Source organism: Lygodium microphyllum, chromosome 17, assembly GCF_053477565.2.
Source record: "Lygodium microphyllum isolate KBCC chromosome 17, Lygodium_microphyllum_v1.1.10, whole genome shotgun sequence".
Lineage (NCBI taxonomy): Eukaryota > Viridiplantae > Streptophyta > Polypodiopsida > Schizaeales > Lygodiaceae > Lygodium > Lygodium microphyllum.
This window is the reverse complement of record NC_141151.1, coordinates 48,006,673-48,028,631: the sequence shown is the minus strand read 5'-3', so window position 1 is coordinate 48,028,631 and position 21,959 is coordinate 48,006,673. Positions and strand designations below refer to the sequence as shown.

The window sequence follows — 21,959 nt, the reverse complement described above, 5'->3', positions numbered from 1 at the left end:
GAGGCCTAAGCCATGGCTCATGAAGCAGGCTGTAGCCTCATAACTCATCAATATAAGCATCATCCTTAGCAATATACCCATGTGGAGGATCCTCCTCCTCCTCTTTAGCATCAACATCAACATCGTAGGTCAAAGCGTGAAGTGAGATGATCATCCAAATCCTCATCTGCAATAGCCTCTTGTAACTCTTACAATGCAATCAGTCCCTCATTATTATGTTCATTGTTTAGCATATCCAAATAGCCTCTATCCTCTTAAAGTCTCTTTCTTTGACCTTGAAATTAGATGTAGATTTGTATGTATGTAACAAGCTTCTCTCTATTGGAATGTAAAAGCCTATTCACTCTCTTTGTGTGTATAAGTATTAGGAAAAAAGGTGCCCTAATTCCTTTCGCAAGGGTGAGACACATGTGCCTTGAGAAAGCACTCTGCGAGAGCTAGTGCTTGCAATCATAGTTTTTTCATAGGTCAATCATATGGGATATGTATATGGATATGGAAGTATGAAATAAGTATGATTTAGTCCCTTGTGAAATATTGTATATGGTATTTTATACATGACCTTAAAATTAAAGGGGATATACCAAATAAGACATTTCTAATATACTACAACTTCTATCCGTTCAAAAACCATGTAAAGAAATTGGAGATGTGTCATAGATTTGTAGATATGTGCGTGTCAGATTTGTAGATATGTACACAAGCTTCTCTATGTGCCAAGGCAGGATGGCTATTTTTTCTCTTTGTGTGTATAAGAGGAAACATGTTCCTATTCCTTTCACAAGGTGAGGTACATGGGCCTTGAGAAGCACTCAAAGAGCTAGTGCTTGCAATTTAGGCATGCAAGCACCAAATGTCTTCTGCCATCTTATGTTGTGCCATAGCCTTTTCTCATCCTTAACTATTGGAGGAGTAAAAGTGGACGCCTTAATCTTATAGATGCAAGCTCATCAAGAAGTTCCCTTCTTGGATCTCGTTATCACTATCCTCGTTTCTTCCTTTCCAAATGGGATGCAACATGCAGCCCACAATGTGCAACATGCAACATGCAAGGGTATATGCAACATATCCCATCGATGTTCCTATTTCTTTCACAAGGTGAGGTACATGGGCCTTGAGAAAGCACTCAAAGAGCTAGTGCTTGCAATTCAGGCATGCAAGCACCGAATGTATTCCGCCATTTTATGCTATGCCATAGCCTTTTCTCATCCTTAACTATTGGAGGAGTAAAAGTGGATGCCTTAGTCTTATAGATGCCAAGCTCATCAAGAAGTTCCCTTCTTGGATCTCGTTATCACTATCCTTATTTTTTCCTTTCCAAATGGGATGCAACATGTAGCCCACAATTTGCAACATGCAACATGCAACATGCAAGGGTATATGCAATATATCCCATCGATCATGCAAAGGGCCTATATTTCATGTTGGGGGTACGCAATCTCCAATGGAAAGCTTTGGAGTTTTGGCCACATTTATTTTAAGAAACTTATCATCAAGCATCAACTAGCACAAACCCAATGTACATCTTTTATTCAAGAGGCCACCCAACATTATTAAAGAGTATGCAACGCAAGTTGTTCCGGTTTAACCAAATCTTTCTTGTTAGGACTTTTGAAAATTGCAAGGATTGTAGACATTTTTGTTACAAATGTGACAACCATTTCTCATCCTTACCTACTGGAGGAGTAAAAGCGGATGCCTTAGTCTTACATATGCCAAGCTTATTAAGAAGTTCCCTTCTTGGACCTTCTCATTGCTTTCTTGATTTTTTCCTTTTCAAATGGGATGCAAGATGTAGCCCACATGTGAGGGTATATGCAACATATCCCATCGATCATGCAAAGGGCCTATATTTCATGTTGGGGAGTATATAATCTCAAATGGAAAGATTGTGGAGTTTTGGCCACCTTTATTTTAAGAAACTTATCATCAGCATCAACTAGCACAAACCCAATGTACATCTTTTATCCAAGAGGCCTCTCAACATTATTAAAGAGTATGCAAAGCGAGTTGTTGCCAGTTTAACCAAATCTTTCTTGATTACATCATTAAGCTCATTTGTCATTGTGGTGACAATTGCCAATTCATTTTACCTCCTCTTTCAACTCCTTTGTGCACAACCCATTGTAAGATGGAAGTTTATATGTAGGATCGATCTTCTCAATGCCTTTACATGAATAAAAAGTATAGATTCCTCACTTTCCAATGAGCGATGTCATCAGCACAGAAGAGATGATCCAAGGCAATGGTAGCTTCCTTGTGTGCTTGCAAGTTCCATGTGCTTGGCATGCGTACCTTCTATCTTGAAACTTTATGTTTCTTGCTTGATGGCCCACCATAGCATGTACACTTGCTTGTATGCTCAAGGATGCGGATGTTGTGGCACCTCGAGTATCTCAACCTAAATCATCAACATGGGGATCCACATGCACATCTTTGTCGTAGGCCTTTCTATGTGCATGGAAACCTCTTGCAAATTTCTTTGACCAACTTTGATGCTTTACTGCAAGGAGCCACAGCATGGCAAAGCAAGCCCAAAATGTGCATCTTGATGTGTTTTGGACCTCCATCCCAGTGATGACTTTTAGCTAGATTCACATGTGAATTGCGCTCTTTCTTGCGGATTCAATTGTTGACATACTACCACTCCGGACCTAGCATACAACCCATCAGTAGATAAAGTCTCCTTGATGTTACTTCACATGATGACATAGAATTAGATTGTGACATTTGATTTATGAAAGAAGGCTTTATTTCAGAGGGTTGGAACTTAGTTCTAGAGGACTAAAATAAAACTTTAGAGTGATGACATTCAATTTCAGAAATTAAATTCATTGTTTAGAGTGAAACTTAATAATGAAGGCTTGAATTTTACTAAGTTTCACGCCTGAATTTCAGGGGACTCGAATTTAATTTCAGAAATAATGTGTGTGAGGATTTAGTGAGGATAAAGAGCTCTTAGGTCTCAGTTGAGCAGTGAATATTGGGCACAGAGAGAGAGAGAGAGAGAGAGAGAGAGAGAGAGAGAGAGAGAGAGAGAGAGAGAGAGAGAGAGAGAGAGGATGCCGTCGCGAATGGTGCCGCCGTTTCCTGTCGCCCTGCCGTCGCCTGGTACTGCACGCCCTGCCGTCGCGTAGCCCTGTGCCGTCGAAGACTGACGACCTGCCTGTCATCACCTCTCGCGCGCGTCAGCACCGTCGTTGCCTGACGTTCCGCCTCGGCCCGTCTGTCGTTCGTGCCCTGTCTGCACCGCCGACGCCTGCAGTTCCGCCTGCCTTCGCACGCTGTTCACGCCCTGTCCTGCGCCGTCAGCGAAAACCCTAGACGTCAGAGCAAGAGCCGTCGTCTCCTGTTCCGCCTTCTGTCCCGTGTCCTGCCGCCTGTCCCGTCCTGTCCCCTGCCCCATCGCGCTGCCACGTCACCAGTCGCCCCGCTGCCTTCGTCTGTGCTGCTGTTTGCAGCTCAGCCTGCCTGTGCGTGTCGTCTTCTGCTGAGGCGTCCAGCTTCTGTGAAGCCCCACGCCCGTTGGCTGTCAGAGAGACAGCGTCTCGGCCAGCGTGCCCACTGATCTGTTCAAAAAAAAAAAAAAAAAGAGAGAGAGAGAGAGAGAGAGAGAGAGAGAGAGAGAGAAAAACAGGGTCAGTCCTCCTTCAAGATCAAATTGTCATACGATGGCTGGTTTGGATCTGGATTTCATAGACCAAACAGTGGCAGCACTTGGCCCGGATTCTGATGCCGAGGAACCTGAGGACATGGTTCCGTGCAACGAAGAGATGCCCCCTGGTCCCGACATTCAGCCTGCGGGTAAACGTACCAAGCATACTCCGGAAGAGATAGGTGTTCCTCAGGATCGTTCATATGCTCAGGTTGCTTCGGATCCTGTGGACTCCCAGGATGTTGACTGGGAGCATTTGCTGGAATTTGCCAACACGTTGCTTGGCGATTACGTTCAACACAATTAGGAAGCCTTTTCCGACTCAGCACCTGACGATGTTCTAGACGCCACCGTCGACCCAAAAACTGTCCTACGCTCCTTTTCAGTATTTTATGATCGCGCTGTGATACTCTTCTTCACTGGTCGAATCCCCCTGCTTTCCCGTATTCGCCAGTGGCTGCACAGTCTGCTCCAAGGGGAATGTGTTGAAGAGATTTTTGTTGGCTCCCGTGGGTTTTTTGAGGTTCTGTTGAAATCAGAGACACATCGTGCTGCTCTCCTGTCTAAACTGCCTTTATTTTTTGAACGCCGGTTGGTTCATGTGGTTCCATGGCGTCCAATGGCAGATTTTCAGCATCTGCTGCAACGGGACTGTATGGGTAGAAGTGGAAAATTGCCCGGCGGTTTATTGGCCACTGTTGAAGGATGCTATGGCCGCGGTGGGCACTGTTCTCGTTCCTCCCAGTCTCCGGACAGTGAATCGCAACCGCTTGTGTATGCTATGGGACACTGCAAGAAAAAGGCTTGCTTGGTTGCGCCTTAATTGCTCGGGCATGCATCCGTTACACTTTCGATTGAAATGGGGCAATTTCGTAGGGTATTGCTTTTCCTGTGGACAGTTGGGGCATTTCATGGCTGAATGCCCGGAACAGCAACATACCTCCGATGTTGGCCATGCTGCGCCGCCCACGGAAGATATGGTGGGTGATGCCCCGTCGCTGGATGCTATCCACCAGCCCCTAGTTTTGGCCAAAGGTAAACAACAGGTTTCGGGTCTGGATTCCCGTGCCATTGATTGGGTGGAAGTACGTGCAAAAAAAGGCAACAGGGTTGTTGCTGGCATGGAAAATACTGTGTCTACTCCCTCACAAGATTCCATGCATACATATATGCGCAGGAAGGAAATGTTGTCTTCTGAGCGCGCTGCCCCTGCTATGGTTTCCTCTGCCCCACGTCATCAGCCCGCCAGAAAAATGTATTCAGATCGTCCAAAGGGTCCCCCTGCTAAGCTGGCATTTGATACCAGAGGTAATGTCATTACCCCATGGGACCGTCGTTACCCCCGCTTCAACCCCAAGCCAACAGATATGCCGTCTACTTCCAAATCTGGTCCTCAGAACTCTTTTGCTGTGTTGGCGGATTTCTTGGACGAGGGAGTCCTGGACATTCTTGCTGACAAGGTCAAATCAAGGCAAGCTGTGCCTCATACCTGATTTGGTTTTAACTACACATGAAAATAGCCACGTGGAATGTGCGAGGAATTTGTTCTCGCCACAAGCAACATGCCATGTGGATGGTATTGCACGAAAATCAGTGGGATGTCCTGTGCGCTGTTGAGCACAAGAGTCACGGTGAAGCCGGAAAAGTAGTGGATTGCAATGGCTTTCGACTGTTCTATGCAGGGACAAAGGCCATGCATTATTCGGGAGTGCTCATGATTGTACATGACAAATATCAGCCTATGCTTATTAAAAATGATGTTCATGGCCGCTTTTTGGTGATTGAAATTTTATTCGAAGGGGAAATCTTATGGTTAGTTGGCCTCTATGCTCCGAATGATTCGTTATCTCGTCGGGAGCTTTGGCAGACTTTGCAGACCTCCTTGTCACTTGGCAGACGAGGCTTCTTCATGGGGGATTTTAATGTGTGTGGATTCTTCCCAGTCCACATCGGAGCATTCGGTGATGGACGCACCTGAAAGTCGTATGTGGCATGAGTTGGCTCTTTCTGTTCTTAAGCAAGATCTCTGGTCCTGGCTACACCCGTCTTCTACAGGGTTTACTTTCCATTCGGCTTAGTATGCAACAACATGGTCGCGACTGGATCGTATGTATATCATGCAGAATGATGACTTTCTTCCCGAGATGCTCGACATCAAAGTGTTGCAGCAATATGCTTTGTCAGACCATTTCCCTCTGCAGCTTGAGCTGCTTGCACAACCCATTGCACCTTTCAAGCGATTTCTGGACCGACTCCCTTTGCGCTTCAACTCATCTTACCTGAAGCATGCACTCTTTCAGGGCTATATGCAGCAATTGATTGACAGATTTGTCTTGGACTTCTCTTCTCAGGGCACTGCGTCTTTTGAAAGATTGCTCTCTAATGTACAACGGGTTGCTCGACAGTATGGGATTTATCATGCCTCTCTTTGTCGGCAGTGTCGCAAGGCAGCAGAGGATCTGCTGGCTTTGGTTCGTTCTCTGCTGGTCGACACTCCGGATGATGCATTTCTGCTTGCACTAGACATGCGGGTGGCTGATCTTATTAAAGCATTCCAGTTAAAATCATATCAGCAGGCCAAACTGCAACATCTGACGGAAACTTTGCAAGATAGTGCATGTCAGACCCATAAGTTCTTTCGAGCGCTCCATGCCTCTCCTGCTCGAGAAAATATGACCAGACTCGAGGATGCAGAAGGCCACCTTATCCTGGATCCGCAGACTATTGTGCATATGTGCAGGAATTATTTCCATGACCTTCTCGGTTTCACCTCTCCCCCTTCGGCCCAAATTACTCAGGCCCGTTCGGCTTTTTATGACCTGGTCCGCAATCAGCTTCCGCAGGACATGCAAACTACTATGGAGTCTGATATTTGTGAGGCAGAGGTTATGGACGTCTTGTTACACTTACCTAAGGATAAAAGCCCGGGTTGGGATGGTCTCACTAATGAGTTCTTTGAAGCTTTTGCTACCCAACTGGTGAAACCTTTGCAGGCTTTGTTCCAGCAGGTGTGGGAAACGGGGATCATGCCTTCCTCATGGAAAGAAGGCCTCATTAAACTGCTTCCAAAAGCTCCTTCGCCATCTAAGTTGACACAGTGGCGCCCAATTTCTTTGATGGGTTCAATGTACAAAATCTTTTCCAAAGTAATGGCGAATCGGCTCCATAAGCATCTCCCGGCCATTGTGCACCCTCTACAGTATGGTTTTATTAAGGGCCGAAATATCCTACACAATGTATTGAATGCTCAACTGGCAATTGATTATGCCAGGCATTCCAATCAGGAGGTCGTACTGATTCAACTGGACCTGGAAAAGGCTTTTGACTATCTAGACTGGTCTTTCGTTGCTGAACTTATGTCTGCTATGGGCTTTGGTCCGCGGATGTCTAGTCTCATATACACTATCAGCGCTGCAGCGTCTTCGCGGGTCATGCTGAACGGAGGTGTTACTGAGCCATTTGTCCTCTCCTGCTCTGTCAGGCAAGGATGCCCTTTGAGCCCTCTATTTTTTGCCCTTGCCACACATCCAGTTCTTTCGATGTTATCTCATATGGGAGCCTCTTCTCAGTTGGCAGGACTGTCACTTCCTACAGGACAGCACTTCATTGGCCAATCCCTGGCGGATGATACTTTTATGATTTTGCGTGCGGACAGGGATAACCTTCGAAGAGCATTGGATGTTTGGGGGCTCTTTGGTCAGGCGTCCGGCCTTCGCATCAACGCCCTCAAATCAGCCATTCTCAGCTGCACGGAGTCGGATTTGCAGTCCTTGGACTAGCAGGGTCTGGTTGTTCCTCGTGGCTCCATTTTCAGGCACCTTGGGTACCCTTTGGGTGTTGATGTTCCCCCAAAGCAACTGCTGCAGTGGATTTCTCAGAAAATGGTGGCTAAGTTTATGTATTGGAAATCTCAAGCCTGGCCTTTCCATGTTCGTCTCAAAGTGGCCCAGACTATTATGTTGCCAATGCTCACATATTTCTTACCATTGTTGCCCTGGACTACTACGACTCTCAATGCTCTTACTCAATCCATTCGTTTCATGCTATGGAAGAAAGACTCATTGCATGCAGGTATTTCCTGGATCTCTTGGTCGCATGCGTGCACTCCTAAACGCATGGGTGGCGGAGCTATTTTAGATGCCCAAACTCACATGCAGGCGCTCCGTTGGTCGCTTTTCCGCGCCATGTGCTCGGATCATCATCCATGGGTCGATATAGCCCGTTATTTCCTTGAGGGCCAGGGGCTTCAACATGGCAATACCCAGATCCGGAGTTCTTGGTGGCATGTTCTTAATGCTGATTCGCGGTTCTCCAGCTCTTCTTCGTTGCTGCTCACTCATTTGGTGTGTTCCTGGAAACATGTCCTCCAGAAGGCCAAGTGGCATCTAGCGGAGGATCGCTTAGCTGCTAACTCTTTTCAATTGGAGTTGCTGGCAGTTTCTCGTTTACTTGCATGGGAAGGTAAACAGGACCTCAGACCACAATTCAACCGGATGGCCCGTTTGGGTTTGTCTTCTGTTGCGGATGCCACCCTTGCCAGTCGTAATGTGCTTATATCTTTTCGTACAGCCAGGCGGCTTTTCAGGATCCCTCGTGGTTACAGGCCTTTATGGGAACAGCTTTTGAGGGTGCTCCAGAGCAGACAACCCTTTCCTGCCCTTGCTTCGGATCATCCCTGGCAGGATTGGGACCTACAAGGCCGGCTGACCTTAAGCAAAGCATCTGCTAACCAAGTGTATCATATTTTGATTAAAGATCATCAATGGCTCGTCACCAAAGTGAATGCTTTATGGGGATTACGTAAATCCCGGTCATGGTGGAGGGAAACTGTGATGGCGGGCTGGTTGAACAAGACACCCTTCAAATGTAAAGTTTTTCTTTGGAGAATGATGGTTGGTGGTCTTCCGCTTGCTTCGGCTCTCTCCAAGCGACGAATCTCCAATGGCCACTATTTCTTTTGCACCACTGTTGTGGAATCCGCCCGCCACCGATTTATTTCTTGCCCCATCGCAAAGAAAGTCTGGTTATTTATGTCGGCTGTCTGGCAAGGAGTGGTTGGTTCCACCCTGCGCCCCTTTGATTGGGTTTTCGGGCAGCCCAAATACCCCGCTCCTGCACAGCCACATATGAAGCTCGTGTATCATTTTCTTCGATATTGGGGCTGCTGGCATAACTGGACCGTCCGGAATGCTTTTCTTTTTGACTCCGCCTATAATATTCAGCGGCATATTGCCAGGCTTAAGGGCCTCTTGTATTGGCAGTTGGATCTTCTCCGGCATTCTGATTTGCTCTCTAGGGAGGACTTACGTCCCTGGCATAGGGCAATTTCCTCTGCATCTTTGCCATGACGTTGTAACTTGTAGCACTTAGAATCTCTTCACATGATGACTTAGATTGTCGTCATGTATCTTGTAATCAAGTAATCTTGTATTTTTTTCGTAATTAATACAATTACCTTTTATGAAAAAAAGAGAGAGAGAGAGAATTTGCTGCGAGAAATGCTGGCCACCTCCAGGTTGTTGGATTGGCTTGATAGGCTTGGATAAAAACTTGCAGCGAGATAAGTCTAATCGGATGGCTTGCTTGGGGTTGCAGACAATCCATGATGGTATCATTCCTAGGTAGCCTCGACTTTATTCTTTCCGGTTCATTCGTCAGTACTTTTGGGTACCTCATGGCTATCATGACATTTGGTTGTCCTTCCAGGAGCAGCTTTTGAGGTACTCTCCATTGCCTGCTTTACAACCCTTGTCTCCTTTGGCGGGATTGGATGTTTGTGCTACCTAATGATTTTGAGAATACGTGAGCTAATCAAATCTATCATCAGATGGTCGAGGTCAAGAGATGAGTCACTAGAAAGGCCAATAAAATATGGCATATTCGGGACAGCAAAAAGAAGTGGTAGGAAAGATTTTCCAACTCTAGAAGTCTAAGATTCCTTATCAGGGTAAAGTTTTTATATGGAGGTTGCTTATTGAGGGTCTTCCAACTGGGGATGTGTTGCATGCCCGCTAAGATCTCCCGTGGTCGTTGTGTATTTTGCACTACATGTGATGAGACATTGCTTCATCTCTTCGTCTCTTGCCCTATTACTCGACAAATTTTGAGTTTTGTTTCCCGTGTGTGGTCCTCAGCGACTCAGCAGTGGATATCAGCTCATTCGTGGATTATGGGAAGGATGCCTTCTATGTCCACCTTGCAATCAGATCATTCTTGCCTTTTCCATTTCCTTAGTTGGACAGCTCTGCGGCATATTTGGCGTACTTGGAATGCCTTCATTTTTTATTCTGCCTCGGGTATCCATGGTCATGTGGCCCGTGTTCATGGTTTATTGTTATGGCAGATCACCTCTATGGTTTCAGTTGACTTGGTTTTTCTTGACATTGTTGCTCCTTGACTGGATATTGTTTGCTCCACTCTGGCTGTCCTTTTTGTGTGATATTTGTGTGTTATGGTCTTAGAGGCCTTTCGGTTTGATTTGTGTTTGTTCTGTTTTACTTAGCTGACCAGATGGTCTGATATAAATATTGCCATTTAATTCAATTATCTCCATGAAAAAAAGAGAGAGATGGCTGTGCACTTCACACCTGTGACCTGATGGTCAGTTCGCCACACCCGATGCTGCATTTGCAGACATTCCTCATGCCCTGTGTGTTACACTCTGCAGTTGACCACATTTTCCCTAAAGTTTCCACCAAAAATGCGGACTTTTGTCGTGGCCGGAAGTACTAAAATCTTTTCAATACTTTGCATACCCAGATGTATGCAAAGGTGGGAAAAAGTCTCAGACATGTATGAAAATAGAACCATGATGATTGGCCATATGGTACTGAGAAATCAGTCAGACTGCCAAGGGTTAAAAAAAGCTGAAGGAGTCCAATTTTGGAAAATGTGAATGCTTGAAAACTTGGAAACTATCCCATCGAACTCCTCCTTTGGTTGGTGAGTTGGGTGGAGAAAGTCAAATCTGATTTTGTTAAGAAAAGTGTTTTGCTTGAAACTGATGCATCCCTTATAAGCAAGCAACAATATGAACAGTATATGCATGCAGTTATAGAATCGAAGAAGTCCTAGACTTGCAACAAAATTGTTTGTATGCAAGAAGCATTATACAAAGCTTACAATATGTTTTGATAATAAGAACATTATGTGGTTGATGAATTAGTTAGAGTTGAAAACTGAAGGGCCTGTTGGACATAATTGATGGAAGAGTATGATTGGTGTGGTAGATTCTTGTAGTCAAGTCCTTGTGACTCGCAAACTTAATTTCATGAGTGAGTAGTGAAGTAGTTTATCAATTGCTGTGTTTGCCAAGCTGAATAGTATGCAGAGCATGAGTAGCGAATACATCCAACTTGGTCTTTCATGAAGAGAGAATTAGGCACTCTTCGTCAAGAGAATGTTTAATGAAGTGGAAGTATTATTCTATGGCTGATTGTATTTTACATTTTTATTTTTTCTTGTTCATTTGTTTTTGGCGCTTTGTTTCCTTTCATTCCTGCCCATGAAGAAGTGACATATGGGAGAGGGCAACATTATCTGCCAGAGGTTTCCTTGGTGTTTTTGAGGTCAAATTACATATTAGGGCAGAGAAGTATTTGTATAGAGTCCTGGATGATTTGGCTTATGGCACTACGGGGACCGGTATGTGTTTTTTGGTCGGTGGAGATTTGAGAACACATTTGATCATGATGGTCATTTCATGCTGTGGCAAGCTCTCGATGATGAACGCTTGCCTAGTGTAAATGCGGACTGGCGAACAACTTGAAATGGCTGGTAACCAGTAAAATACAGCCAGTATGCGACCTATGGACTTGCATTGCAGGCATATATGATACACTGGAGTCACAAAGCTGTGTCTACCCTGAAGTCTGGCATGCATGTATTATACATACCCACTCATGAGACTTGTAATTTTGCACACAACTTCACTGCTTAGTGTAACATTAGAGACACATGATGTCACTTGATTACCCCAAGTATGCAAATTGTGACTATTGCAATGGATATAGCACATACTTGCCATACAATCAAGGGTTCTTGACCCCTGCAGCATGTTTGTTCCTGCTTTGTTCACCATTGTTTGGCTGGGCCAGTGAGTAGCCGACCAGGTTATGATAACATGAGGGGTGATTGTCCTTTCTGATAGATGGGTTTTGACATTTTCAGGTTGTTGAGATCAGTAAGGGGAGCAAAGTGAAGTATGAGTTGGATAAGAAGACAGGGCTCATCAAGGTTAGAGTGTCTTTTGTTCAGAGATTTATGATTTGAAGAGGATAATCATTTATTTACTTTGAATCACAATTTGTGTGATTTCTCACTTTGTAGGTTGATCGAGTTTTGTATTCATCAGTGGTGTACCCTCACAACTATGGCTTTATTCCCCGAACTCTCTGTGAGGATAATGATCCCATGGATGTGCTGGTCCTTATGCAAGTACAAAGCCTTGTCATAATTTCTGTCATTTAGCTGCTTTCCAACAAAATTGGTTCATTTATATTGGGCATTAGAATGAGTGATCAATTATGTAGTCCATTCTATTTGATGGTCATTTCTGGTAACAAAAGATTCTGGCTTTTCTTACTTTATATGGCCGCAGGAACCTGTTGTTCCAGGATGTTTCCTTCGAGCAAGAGCAATTGGTCTTATGCCAATGATAGATCAGGTAGCCTTTCTCTGAGAGTTTGCCATATCTATGTTGAGACCACCTTGAGTGGGCCCTTCTTAAGTTATGTGTATGTCAAAGTGTGGTGTGTTTCCATTTAGAAGATCAATCACTTCAGTGCACAAAGTTGATCAGGAAGCTGGAAACATTATTTAGGTCATTTATAATCTACTTTTGCTCTTCGTTGCTAGAATTTAGTGCAAGGCACTTTCTTCATACCATGTGAAGTTGCTGGCTTCTTGCATGAAGCACTGAATTCCAATGATGTATAGAGAAACAGGAGTCTTGACATGATAGAATAGGATATATAAACTGTGGACAGAAGATTTGGGTCCTGTTTATGCTCTTTAGAAAGAGTAGGGTAAAGGTTATTCAAGTCTGTGTAATCTTTCTGAGTAGAAATGAGGCAAACATCACACATTATATGCTGAGAATATGCTCTTTAGAAAGAGTAGGGTAAAGGTTATTCAAGTCTGTGTAATCTTTCTGAGTAGAAATGAGGCAAACATCACACATTATATGCTGAGATTATGTTATTGGAGACAAAATTTGAGATGAGTACAGGGGAAGGCTGTAAGATAATAACATTTGGAGGAAAGTCTTCAATATCAGAGGTGTCATTGGTCCAAATTAACAAGCCAAACATACATAGCATCTCCCATTGGGTGACAAGAAGGGAAAAACACAAACACCTCCATCCGCTGCAAGGAATCCACCTTTGAGTTTAGTTTTTACAGAAAGCAACATCAGCTCACTAGAAAAGACATGTCACATGCTTTTTTGGAGTAATGTCTCAAGGTGATGGAGATGATGTCTCTAGTTTTCAAATTGAAGGGAGGTGAGCCTTGAAGTGGAAGCACGAGCGGGAGCAAGAGCTATGGTGGAAGGAGCAAGAGTAAGAGAGAGAGACTCCAAATATGGGAACTCCAACAATTACAATGTGTGATCGGCCTTCCCTTTATTCAAATGTCATTGAAAGAATAAAGAATGAAGAGACAGTGATGGGCGCCTGCGGTTTGTAGTGTGCAGGTGCGGGTACCACCAGTGTAGTAATACATGGGCGGTTAGACAGAGGTGCCTTTACCCCCAGCAAACTTCTACATAAAGGCGAATTTGCCTCATTGAGGAGGGGAAAAAAAAAGTACAAGCATATATACGTACAACAGGATGAGGAAAGATGTCACTTGGCCTCTGTAGTGGAGAAGGCCGTGCGTTTTCGGCACCGTGGACATCCATGAAATAGCACCTTTAGCAAAAGTAAACACGTAGCTAGAAGTGGACTTCCTATTGTTTGCATGTCCTGTATGGTCAGAGTCAGTGTACCCAGTGACTCTTATATCTGTAACCAAGATATAATCCATGGAGGGCGTATAATGGTTAGGAGGTCGTCTATCTCCAGTAGAACGCCTCAGGGCAAGTTGTGCTACTTGTTCAACATCTTGTCTAACATCCTAGCCATGCGCATCGGTTGCTAGTGTAGGTTGTCTAACTGGCTGTGTGGGAGCAGGGGGACTCCTCTTGAAAGATAACCCTGCGTATCTCAACCAATTTCTCAAGCTGCCGATGCAACTTGCATTCATGGAAGACTACATCATGGCTGCGGATGACTTTCCGCACTTGTGGATTCCAAAGATGGTAACCCATGTCACCTGTATCTCCATAGCCAAGGAAAATGCATTTCATACTTTTCAGATCCAGCTTATTGCGTTGGTCCTTGGGCACATGGTTGAAGGTCTCACATCCAAAGATACGCAAATGAGCATATGAGGAAGGCTTTCTTGTCCATACCTACTTTGCAACCTGGAAGTCAATATCACTGCAAGGTGACCTATTAATGAGATACATGACAGTAGAGATTGCTTTAGCCTAAAAATGTTGTAGTAAGCTTGCGTGGCTAAGCATACTGTGGACTCTCTCCTAGAAAGTTCTATTCATGCGCTCAGCCATACCATTCTAGGAAGAGGTATAAGGGGCAGTTAACTGATGCTTAATACTCCACTTGCCATAAAACATCCAAAGGCATGTGAAACGTACTCATCCCCATTATTTGTTCTTTGGGCATTTTAGCCTATGCCTAGATTGATTCTCTGTCGGTACGAGAGCAAGCCAATGCTGAAAGACGACCAAGACATTCGATTTTTGCTTTATGGGATAAGCCCAAACCTTATGTGAATAATCGTCAATAAATGTGACAAAGTACTTTGCACTCCCTAATGAGTGATAGGGCATGGGTCCACATACATTTGAATGAATAAGAGCCAAAGGCTCACCCATGCGTGAAATACTATACTTTTTATGTGAATTTCTAGTCTGTCTCTCATATAAACAATGATTACACGATTCAAAATACAAGTAGTTAAAAGGTGGAAGATATTGCAAAGCACTAAGCATATTCATTCCCTTAAGCGACATATGCCCAAGATGAGCATGCTAGAGAGATACATGTGGAATAGAATCCATTGATAAAACATGGTTAATAGTACTAGATACAACCAAGGGGTAGAGGTTGTTAGACTTGATACCTTTTGCAAGAACAAGCTTGCCATGAGTTATCTTCCATGCAAAATCACCAAAGCATATATGATAAGCTATATCATCAAGTTGCCTAGCAGACATAAGGCTTTTAGTCAGTGCGGGTACATGACGTATATTATGCATAACAAAAGTGTTACCAGAGGAAAACTGTAGAGTGACATCACCAATGCCAACAATAGCAAGAGACCGATCATCACCTAAGCGCAGATAACCAAATACATTGCGATAGGTATGAAACCACTAATGGTAAGGGGTCACATAAAAAGACGCACTCGAATCCAAGAGCCAACATTGTGCATGCATAGATTGAGCCTCGGCCAATTGAGAGACATCACATGAAGAGGTTGCTAATATGTAGTCACCATCTCACTCTTGAGGTTGCATGACATTTATCTCCTTGATCTTTATGCTAGACTTTGGAGGTATAATATTGCGATCATTGGATTTCTCTTGCACATTCTCTTTCTCCTTTTCTTTACGTTTGTCATCGTGCATCTTATGGCACTGCGGCTGTATGTGTCATGCTTTCCCACAATAATGATATGTAAGATCAAACTTACGTCTATGGGACTTGATGCATCCACGTGACTTAGATCGGGACTTCTGAGAGTTCTTCCCATGACGATCATTATCTTTCTTGCCACTCTTGCCACCTCTAATGAATAAAGCATGTGAACTACGGGAAGCATCATTGTTTTTCGTGTTAATTTTTTCAGTCAAAAGAGCACTCTCTACATCTTTCAATTTCAGCCCATCAAGTTTGTTGATACAGATTGCAGCGCGAAATACATCCCAAGACTTCGGTAAAGTGCCAATAAAAAGCAAAGGATGTTGATTATCTTGAAACTCAATACCTTGTCGAAGCAAATTTTTCATGATAGAATGAAACTGGCTAAAGTGAGTAGACAATGGGGTCCCCTTCTTCATGCGGAGATTCATCAATTGTTTAAGCCAATATATCTGTGAAGTAGAGCTTTGCTTTGCATAAAGTTTGTGAATCTTTTCCCATAAATTCCATGCACTCTGATCTTCATATTCAGCAACGTTATTGTGGACCTCTTCAGAGAGTGATAAAATGATAGTGGACTTGCATAGTGCATCTAAATCAACCTAGTCATCATTATCCATGTTCTCGGGTCTAATATCCTTGTTTCTTAGTGGCTTAATCTGCAATTTTTGCACCAAAACTTGCCATATTTGAGACTTCCAGTAGCCATAGTTGGTGCCATCCAACTTGGCAATGTTAAACAAAGCTGTTATCTTTGAGATGACTAGCCATAATGAGTCAAACAGAGACAGACTATGCAGAAAACAGGCTGCTGTAATTAGTTGTAAATAGACTAAAACCATTGCCAAAACAAGCTGAAAATAAGAGAAATTGCTAAAATGACCAACTGTCCACTAAATATGATTAAAAGGGTGACAAACAGTAATGATTGCCCTAAGTAAATGCTCATAGTTTGTAAGTTACAGTTGCTTGTAATAAATCACAGCAGTAGGTAAAAGAAACCAAAAGTGGAGCAATCATTGATACATGACCAATTGCAATTGCCAGGAAGCAAATACATCCAATAGTGAGTGAAAAAGAGCAATGGGCACCAAGAACTGTCAACCAAGTAGGGTGTTAGACAAGATACATCTTATAGACATAGAAGTCATGTACGTAACATGTCTCGAGGTAACAAAAGAGACCAAGCACATGCACAATTGATAGAGCAGTGTAAGTAAAGCTCAATACAGAGCCATTCAAGATGCATACATAATTGACAACACCATGACAGAGATAGGTTCCTATCCAAGAGTAGGGTCAGATCAGCCCACTACGCATGAATTGCATACATGAAGCACAGAGAAGATACATATTAATGTCCCACGATCTCAAGAGCTCTATGTACATCCAAATAGGCCATAATCTTCCATTGGAAGGAAAGTCAAATGCAGACGGAGCAAACACTGCTCAAATACTCAAGTACATATCATTAGATATCCGACATCCAAGTAGGATACATCCAAAGCATAAATCCCAAAGTAGCTCGAGCTCGTAAAGCATAAAGCATTGAACCTTTCAAAGTCGAGTAGCTTGCAACTAAATAGAGTGTCCAAGATCTTCAAAATGCTCAAATGCAATCACAAACGAAGCCCCAAATGTTGGTCGGACATAGACATTCCAAGTAGCATCCATTTTTGATATAAGCATCAAAGCATGAAGCCTAGATGTCAAGCATAGACAACAGGCATAAACTGCCACAGAGAATGCCAACTGTAGTCCAATGCCAGTTAGTGTGGACTAAAACAGAGCTTAATCATTGCTCAAAAGCATTCTGGAATCAAAACAAAGCATTTTCCAACCTCCATATACATCCATATGGTCAAATGAATCACTCGGGAAGCACCGATAAGCAATAGGTAGAGCATACACTAACCAAATAGGCTTCAGCCTTGGTTATTACAACAGTAAATTCATTGTCAAAACTGAGTAAATCAGTCCTCAAATCAAGATCAAAGCTACCTCAAATCATGGGCATATGATATACCAATGTACTCGTATCAATGATACACATCAGTAGTGCATATAAAACACTCGAATTATAGCCAGGAGCAATAGGCATATAAAATTCCTGTTAAAAGAGGTTCAACCCTATTGTATATAGTGGTGAATACATTGTCAAACCAAGCTGATTTTAGTACCAAAATCAGCTCCAAATCCAACCCTTAACATAGTACAACATTCCCGTACATGTAGATATCACCCTAGCATAAGTGGGCATCATAAGACCAACAAAGCTGACCATAGAAGCATCAAATAGGGTGCTGCCTTGTATTTCCAGCCAGCAAACCTCAGCCAAAACAGAGTAAATGAAGTGGTTAAATCAGTCCAAAATCAACTCCAAGCAATGACATAGTATCCTCGAATATATAAGCATCAATCGGGTTTAACTGGGCATCATCCAACCAACGACAATGAGTATTTTATGACAATCTGTGAATTGTTATAATAGTCTAAAACTGAAGCTTAACACTCAAATCAAATGCCAAGAGTGGAAGGATCAATGTCAAGCATCAAAACCAAGTGTGTAAGTGCTTGTATAGCTACACAATGAAGAAGATATGCTGTAGGAGATGAAAAACGTGAGCTGCTGCTAAAAAAGGGCTTGTTCCATGCAACGTGATGCTACACCAGCAGGGTGAGGGCTATGGGGGGTTGTTCCAAGTTTTGCTTGAGAAGGCTCAAAGGGTGCCCAAGAAGGATGCAACCGTTAGGAAGCTCGAATGGAGTGGCTATGTTTGCCAACAAAGAGATGATTGTTGTAGGTATTCAAATGGAAGCTGAGAGTGTGTCGGACCAAGCTCGAGCTTGCAAAGAAGAAGGCTCTAGCATCAATTGAAGGGACGTGAGCCTTGAAGTGGGAGCAAGAGCTATGGTGGAGAGAGAGAGAGAGAGAGAGAGAGAGAGAGAGAGAGTCCAAATGTGGGAACTCCAATAGTCACAATGTGTGACCGGCCTTCCCTTTATTCAAATGCCATTGAAAGAATAAAGAATGAAGTGACAGTGATGGGCGCTCGTCGCTTGCAGGGTGCAAGCGTGGGCACTGTCTGTGTAGTAATATATGGGCGGCTAGGCAGAGGCACCTTTACCCCCAATACAAATATGTATGATGCATGCTTTTTGATGTTGAAGGCATGATATTCATGGAAAGTAAAGGATGACAATGGATTTTATACAAAAAGTATAGGTATGTCGTATGCGGTTTTGCCCATTGCTCTCTCCATTAATTGTTTTGACACAAGTCCCTTTTAGACACTAGAAACCTGAATTATGCCCTAGAAATAAGAGTTCAAGCAATGTCTATGTATATTCAAAGATGGCACACAAAGAAAACATACTTCAATGAGTGCACACAAGGGTAAGTGCCAATCATGGCCCATATAAATGCATATGTATGAATGCAGAACGCTTTTAGATATGGTAGCAATCATATCCAATGCTACATTGTACTTAAGGCTTAACCCTCAAATACTCAATCCACTAGTTAATTCTCAGGACCTTATCCTAATCTCATTTTATTCTTGAAGTTTTTAACCTCTTGGGGAATGCCAATGGGAAAGTAATGGCAAATGCTACAGTTCGCAAGAGGCTTGTTGGTAATCCATAGTAAAATGCTAGAAAGGCTCCAAAATAGCACATCATTGTGTCAAGAAAAGTGATCGGACGGTATGCACTCATACCATATCAAAGATAGTAGGGTTTGCGGGGAGAAGCACAGTGTATGGCAAACATGAGAGAAGAAAGACTAAGAAACTTAGAAGAGAGTGAAGAAGATGAATCAGTGAATCATGCTGAATGAATCAAGCCAATACAATGGAGCAATGCTTTGAGATGATTGCGTTGTCCTGGCTGATCAGGTGGCAGTAGCTATAGGGAATTTTTGTAGTAAAGGAACAAAAGGCAGTCCTCAAGAGTGAAGAAAACACAAAAATGCAGGTATTTGATGTAAGGCTAATAAAGAGGGTGCAACTTGCTGTAAATGGTCTGAATCTGCTGCAAACAAAGCCTTTGCAAGGTGGTTGATGGTTGGGAACTGTCGCCTAGGTGCTGGAGTGGCAATAGGAGCTGAAAACACAGAATAATGATGGAGATAATCTGCTGTACCGGGGAGGAGTGAAACCAGCAAATGCAGCAGCAAGGATGATGAAGGACAGGCTGCCAGGCTGAAAACACAGCAATTTGGAGTGTCCGATGGCAATGTGAAGACCTCTAAAATGAAATCACCTTTTGGTATGGTGTCACAATCAGCTGGACAGCACCATGAACTGAGATATTCGCCAAGGTAGGGGTGTGGACACAAGTGGTAGAGGATTGAGGCTGACGGTGCAATGAGGGAATGATGAAGAATGAATGAGAGAGTAAGTATGGAGGGGAGTGGAGTGAAGTAAAGAATGGATGAATGCCCCTTCCCTATTTATAGGCACATGAGCCATTGAACTCTCTTGGGTGGCGCCCATTGAAGTGTCTAGTGTGGTGCCCTTGCTATCTCGGGTGGCACCTAGATACAAACTAATGCTACAAATAAAGCCTTTTTGGGGCTGTAATTGGAAACCAAAATAGGAATTAAGGTAATGAAATGAACTTAATGAATGGGTTTCTCAACACATTCATGTTGTCTTGCGGTGGCTTGGGGACCCTTGTCAGCAGTTCTATGTCAGCAAATCATCACAAGTTGTGAAGCTGGTTCCAGCTTTAATTTTTGACTTATCTTGATGTCACCTCTTAATTTGTAATCTTCCTGACCATAAAATTTGTGTCTAATTGGATTGCATTTGATTTATTGTTTTCCAGGGTGAGAAAGATGACAAAATCATAGCTGTTTGTGCTGATGATCCCGAGTTTCGACATTACAAAGACATCAGAGACCTTCCTCCACACAGACTTGCTGAAATCAGACGCTTTTTTGAGGACTGTATCCTACTAAGCGTGAACTTCTTTTATAAACCCTCGTGTTAAGATATAGAGCAATATCATCTGGGCATTTGCTGTATTGGTGGAGCTGTCACACGTTTTCCTCAACCAGTCTCTCTCTCCAGACAAGAAGAATGAAAATAAAGAAGTGGCAGTCAATGAATTCCTACCTTCTGCCAGGGCTTGTGAAGCAATTCGGTATTCAATGTGAGAAAGCTTGGCTCACAATGAATTGTGATTCCATCATTTTATTTTACATGCTTCTGGCTAACCAAAACTATACTGAATGATCTGACATGATTTTCCTACAGGGACTTGTATGCCTCCTACATTGTGGAAACTCTTCGACGGTGAAGCTCTCTTTGGCCAGGCACAATTTTGTTAACTCATTTCAATAGGGCCCAGCTGTACAGTATGCTTTTTTGGGTCAGGGGTCTTACAAAATTAACATATGCTATCATTGGATGAAAAGCATAAAAATTGGTGCATTAAAACGCATCTTATGTTGCAATATATATATATTATACGGGTGTTGGGTAAGTCAATGGAAATAATTCGCAGCTTTATTGCTATAGTAGATACTGATGTAAATATGGAGATGCTCTGAGAGGTCAGAATGTTTTGGCCAGACTCGTAATAGATTATGGTCCAAGTTAAAGGTTGAAGCAAGGCGTCAAACGTCACCATCTACTACTCTCTTTACAAAGAACTTACCAATTATTGTATTTACTAACAGATACTTTACGTTCAACTTCCCAGAAACCTTTTTAATATTCATTAATGGCGTTTGAGTCCATGGGGGGTTTTGCGCGCAACCCTTTTTCAGGAGTTTGGCACGTATGGCATCAGCTTCCCATCCAACTTCCATTAGCTCCCATCCACCATCTAGCCATCCGTTCTTCAGACAACTCACACTTACAGGTGCCGCAAGCTTCCCCTAAAAATCTCTATATGAGCAAGTCCCACCTTTTTAGGTTTTGTTCCAACTGATAAATGGAGGTAGTACCTCAAAGCTGGATAAATGAATATCTTGAGAACTTTCAATGTTATATCAAGGGGCCACGTGGTAGAATTCCAAACTGTTAAACCTTTTTCCTGAGCTTGTCAAGGATCCCAATTGACCTTATTTGCTTCTTCCACCCCCGTAGAAAATCCCAAGTATTTCAAGGCATTCCTTTCGTTGATTATTCTTCCATTTCAGCCTAGCTGAGAGAGATGCCCCAGAGATACATGAATCACGCAAGATTTCCCGAAGTTAATTTTGAGGCCGAATGCTTTCTCAAATATTCCCAAGAGATGCAATGCTTGAGGCCAGTGCGCCTGTGATCTTTTCATTGGCCCACTTGTCCATTAGACAAAAAAGGGAAAATTTCAAGGGCCAACCCTGCTTGGCGTCCAGCCTCACTTGAAACGGCTCTCTTACGGTCCCTTTGATTGATATGTATTCTTGAGCTTCCTTTGCTAGCGTGGGGGGCAAACGTGCTATATTGTATTGTCAAACCCCATGCATAGCAAATTGTTTTGAATAAACGCCTTGTTAATCTTATCAAACGTCTTCTACGCACCAATTTGGAGGTAGACTATCTTTTGGCTAGATGTTATTGCCCATTTTGAGTCCATCATAATGTTAGGGACATTATGCAATA

The 21,959-nt window shown here is 43.1% G+C and overlaps 1 protein-coding gene across 10 annotated transcripts in view; it reads left to right on the top strand.

Moving 5' to 3' along the window:
* Positions 1–20,978, top strand: part of LOC148021858 (soluble inorganic pyrophosphatase 1-like) — a 33,672-nt gene extending 12,694 nt beyond the window's left edge. For all 10 annotated transcript variants that reach the window (XM_087697373.1, XM_087697383.1, XM_087697380.1 and 7 more), the window contains 6 exons: positions 11,825–11,890; positions 11,984–12,091; positions 12,255–12,320; positions 20,194–20,314; positions 20,439–20,520; positions 20,625–20,978. In XM_087697373.1, the coding sequence (XP_087553499.1) occupies positions 11,825–11,890; positions 11,984–12,091; positions 12,255–12,320; positions 20,194–20,314; positions 20,439–20,520; positions 20,625–20,667 (486 nt within the window). In that variant the 3' untranslated portion in view covers positions 20,668–20,978. The remainder of the gene's footprint in view (positions 1–11,824; positions 11,891–11,983; positions 12,092–12,254; positions 12,321–20,193; positions 20,315–20,438; positions 20,521–20,624) is intronic.
* The last annotated feature ends 981 nt before the right edge of the window (positions 20,979–21,959 follow it).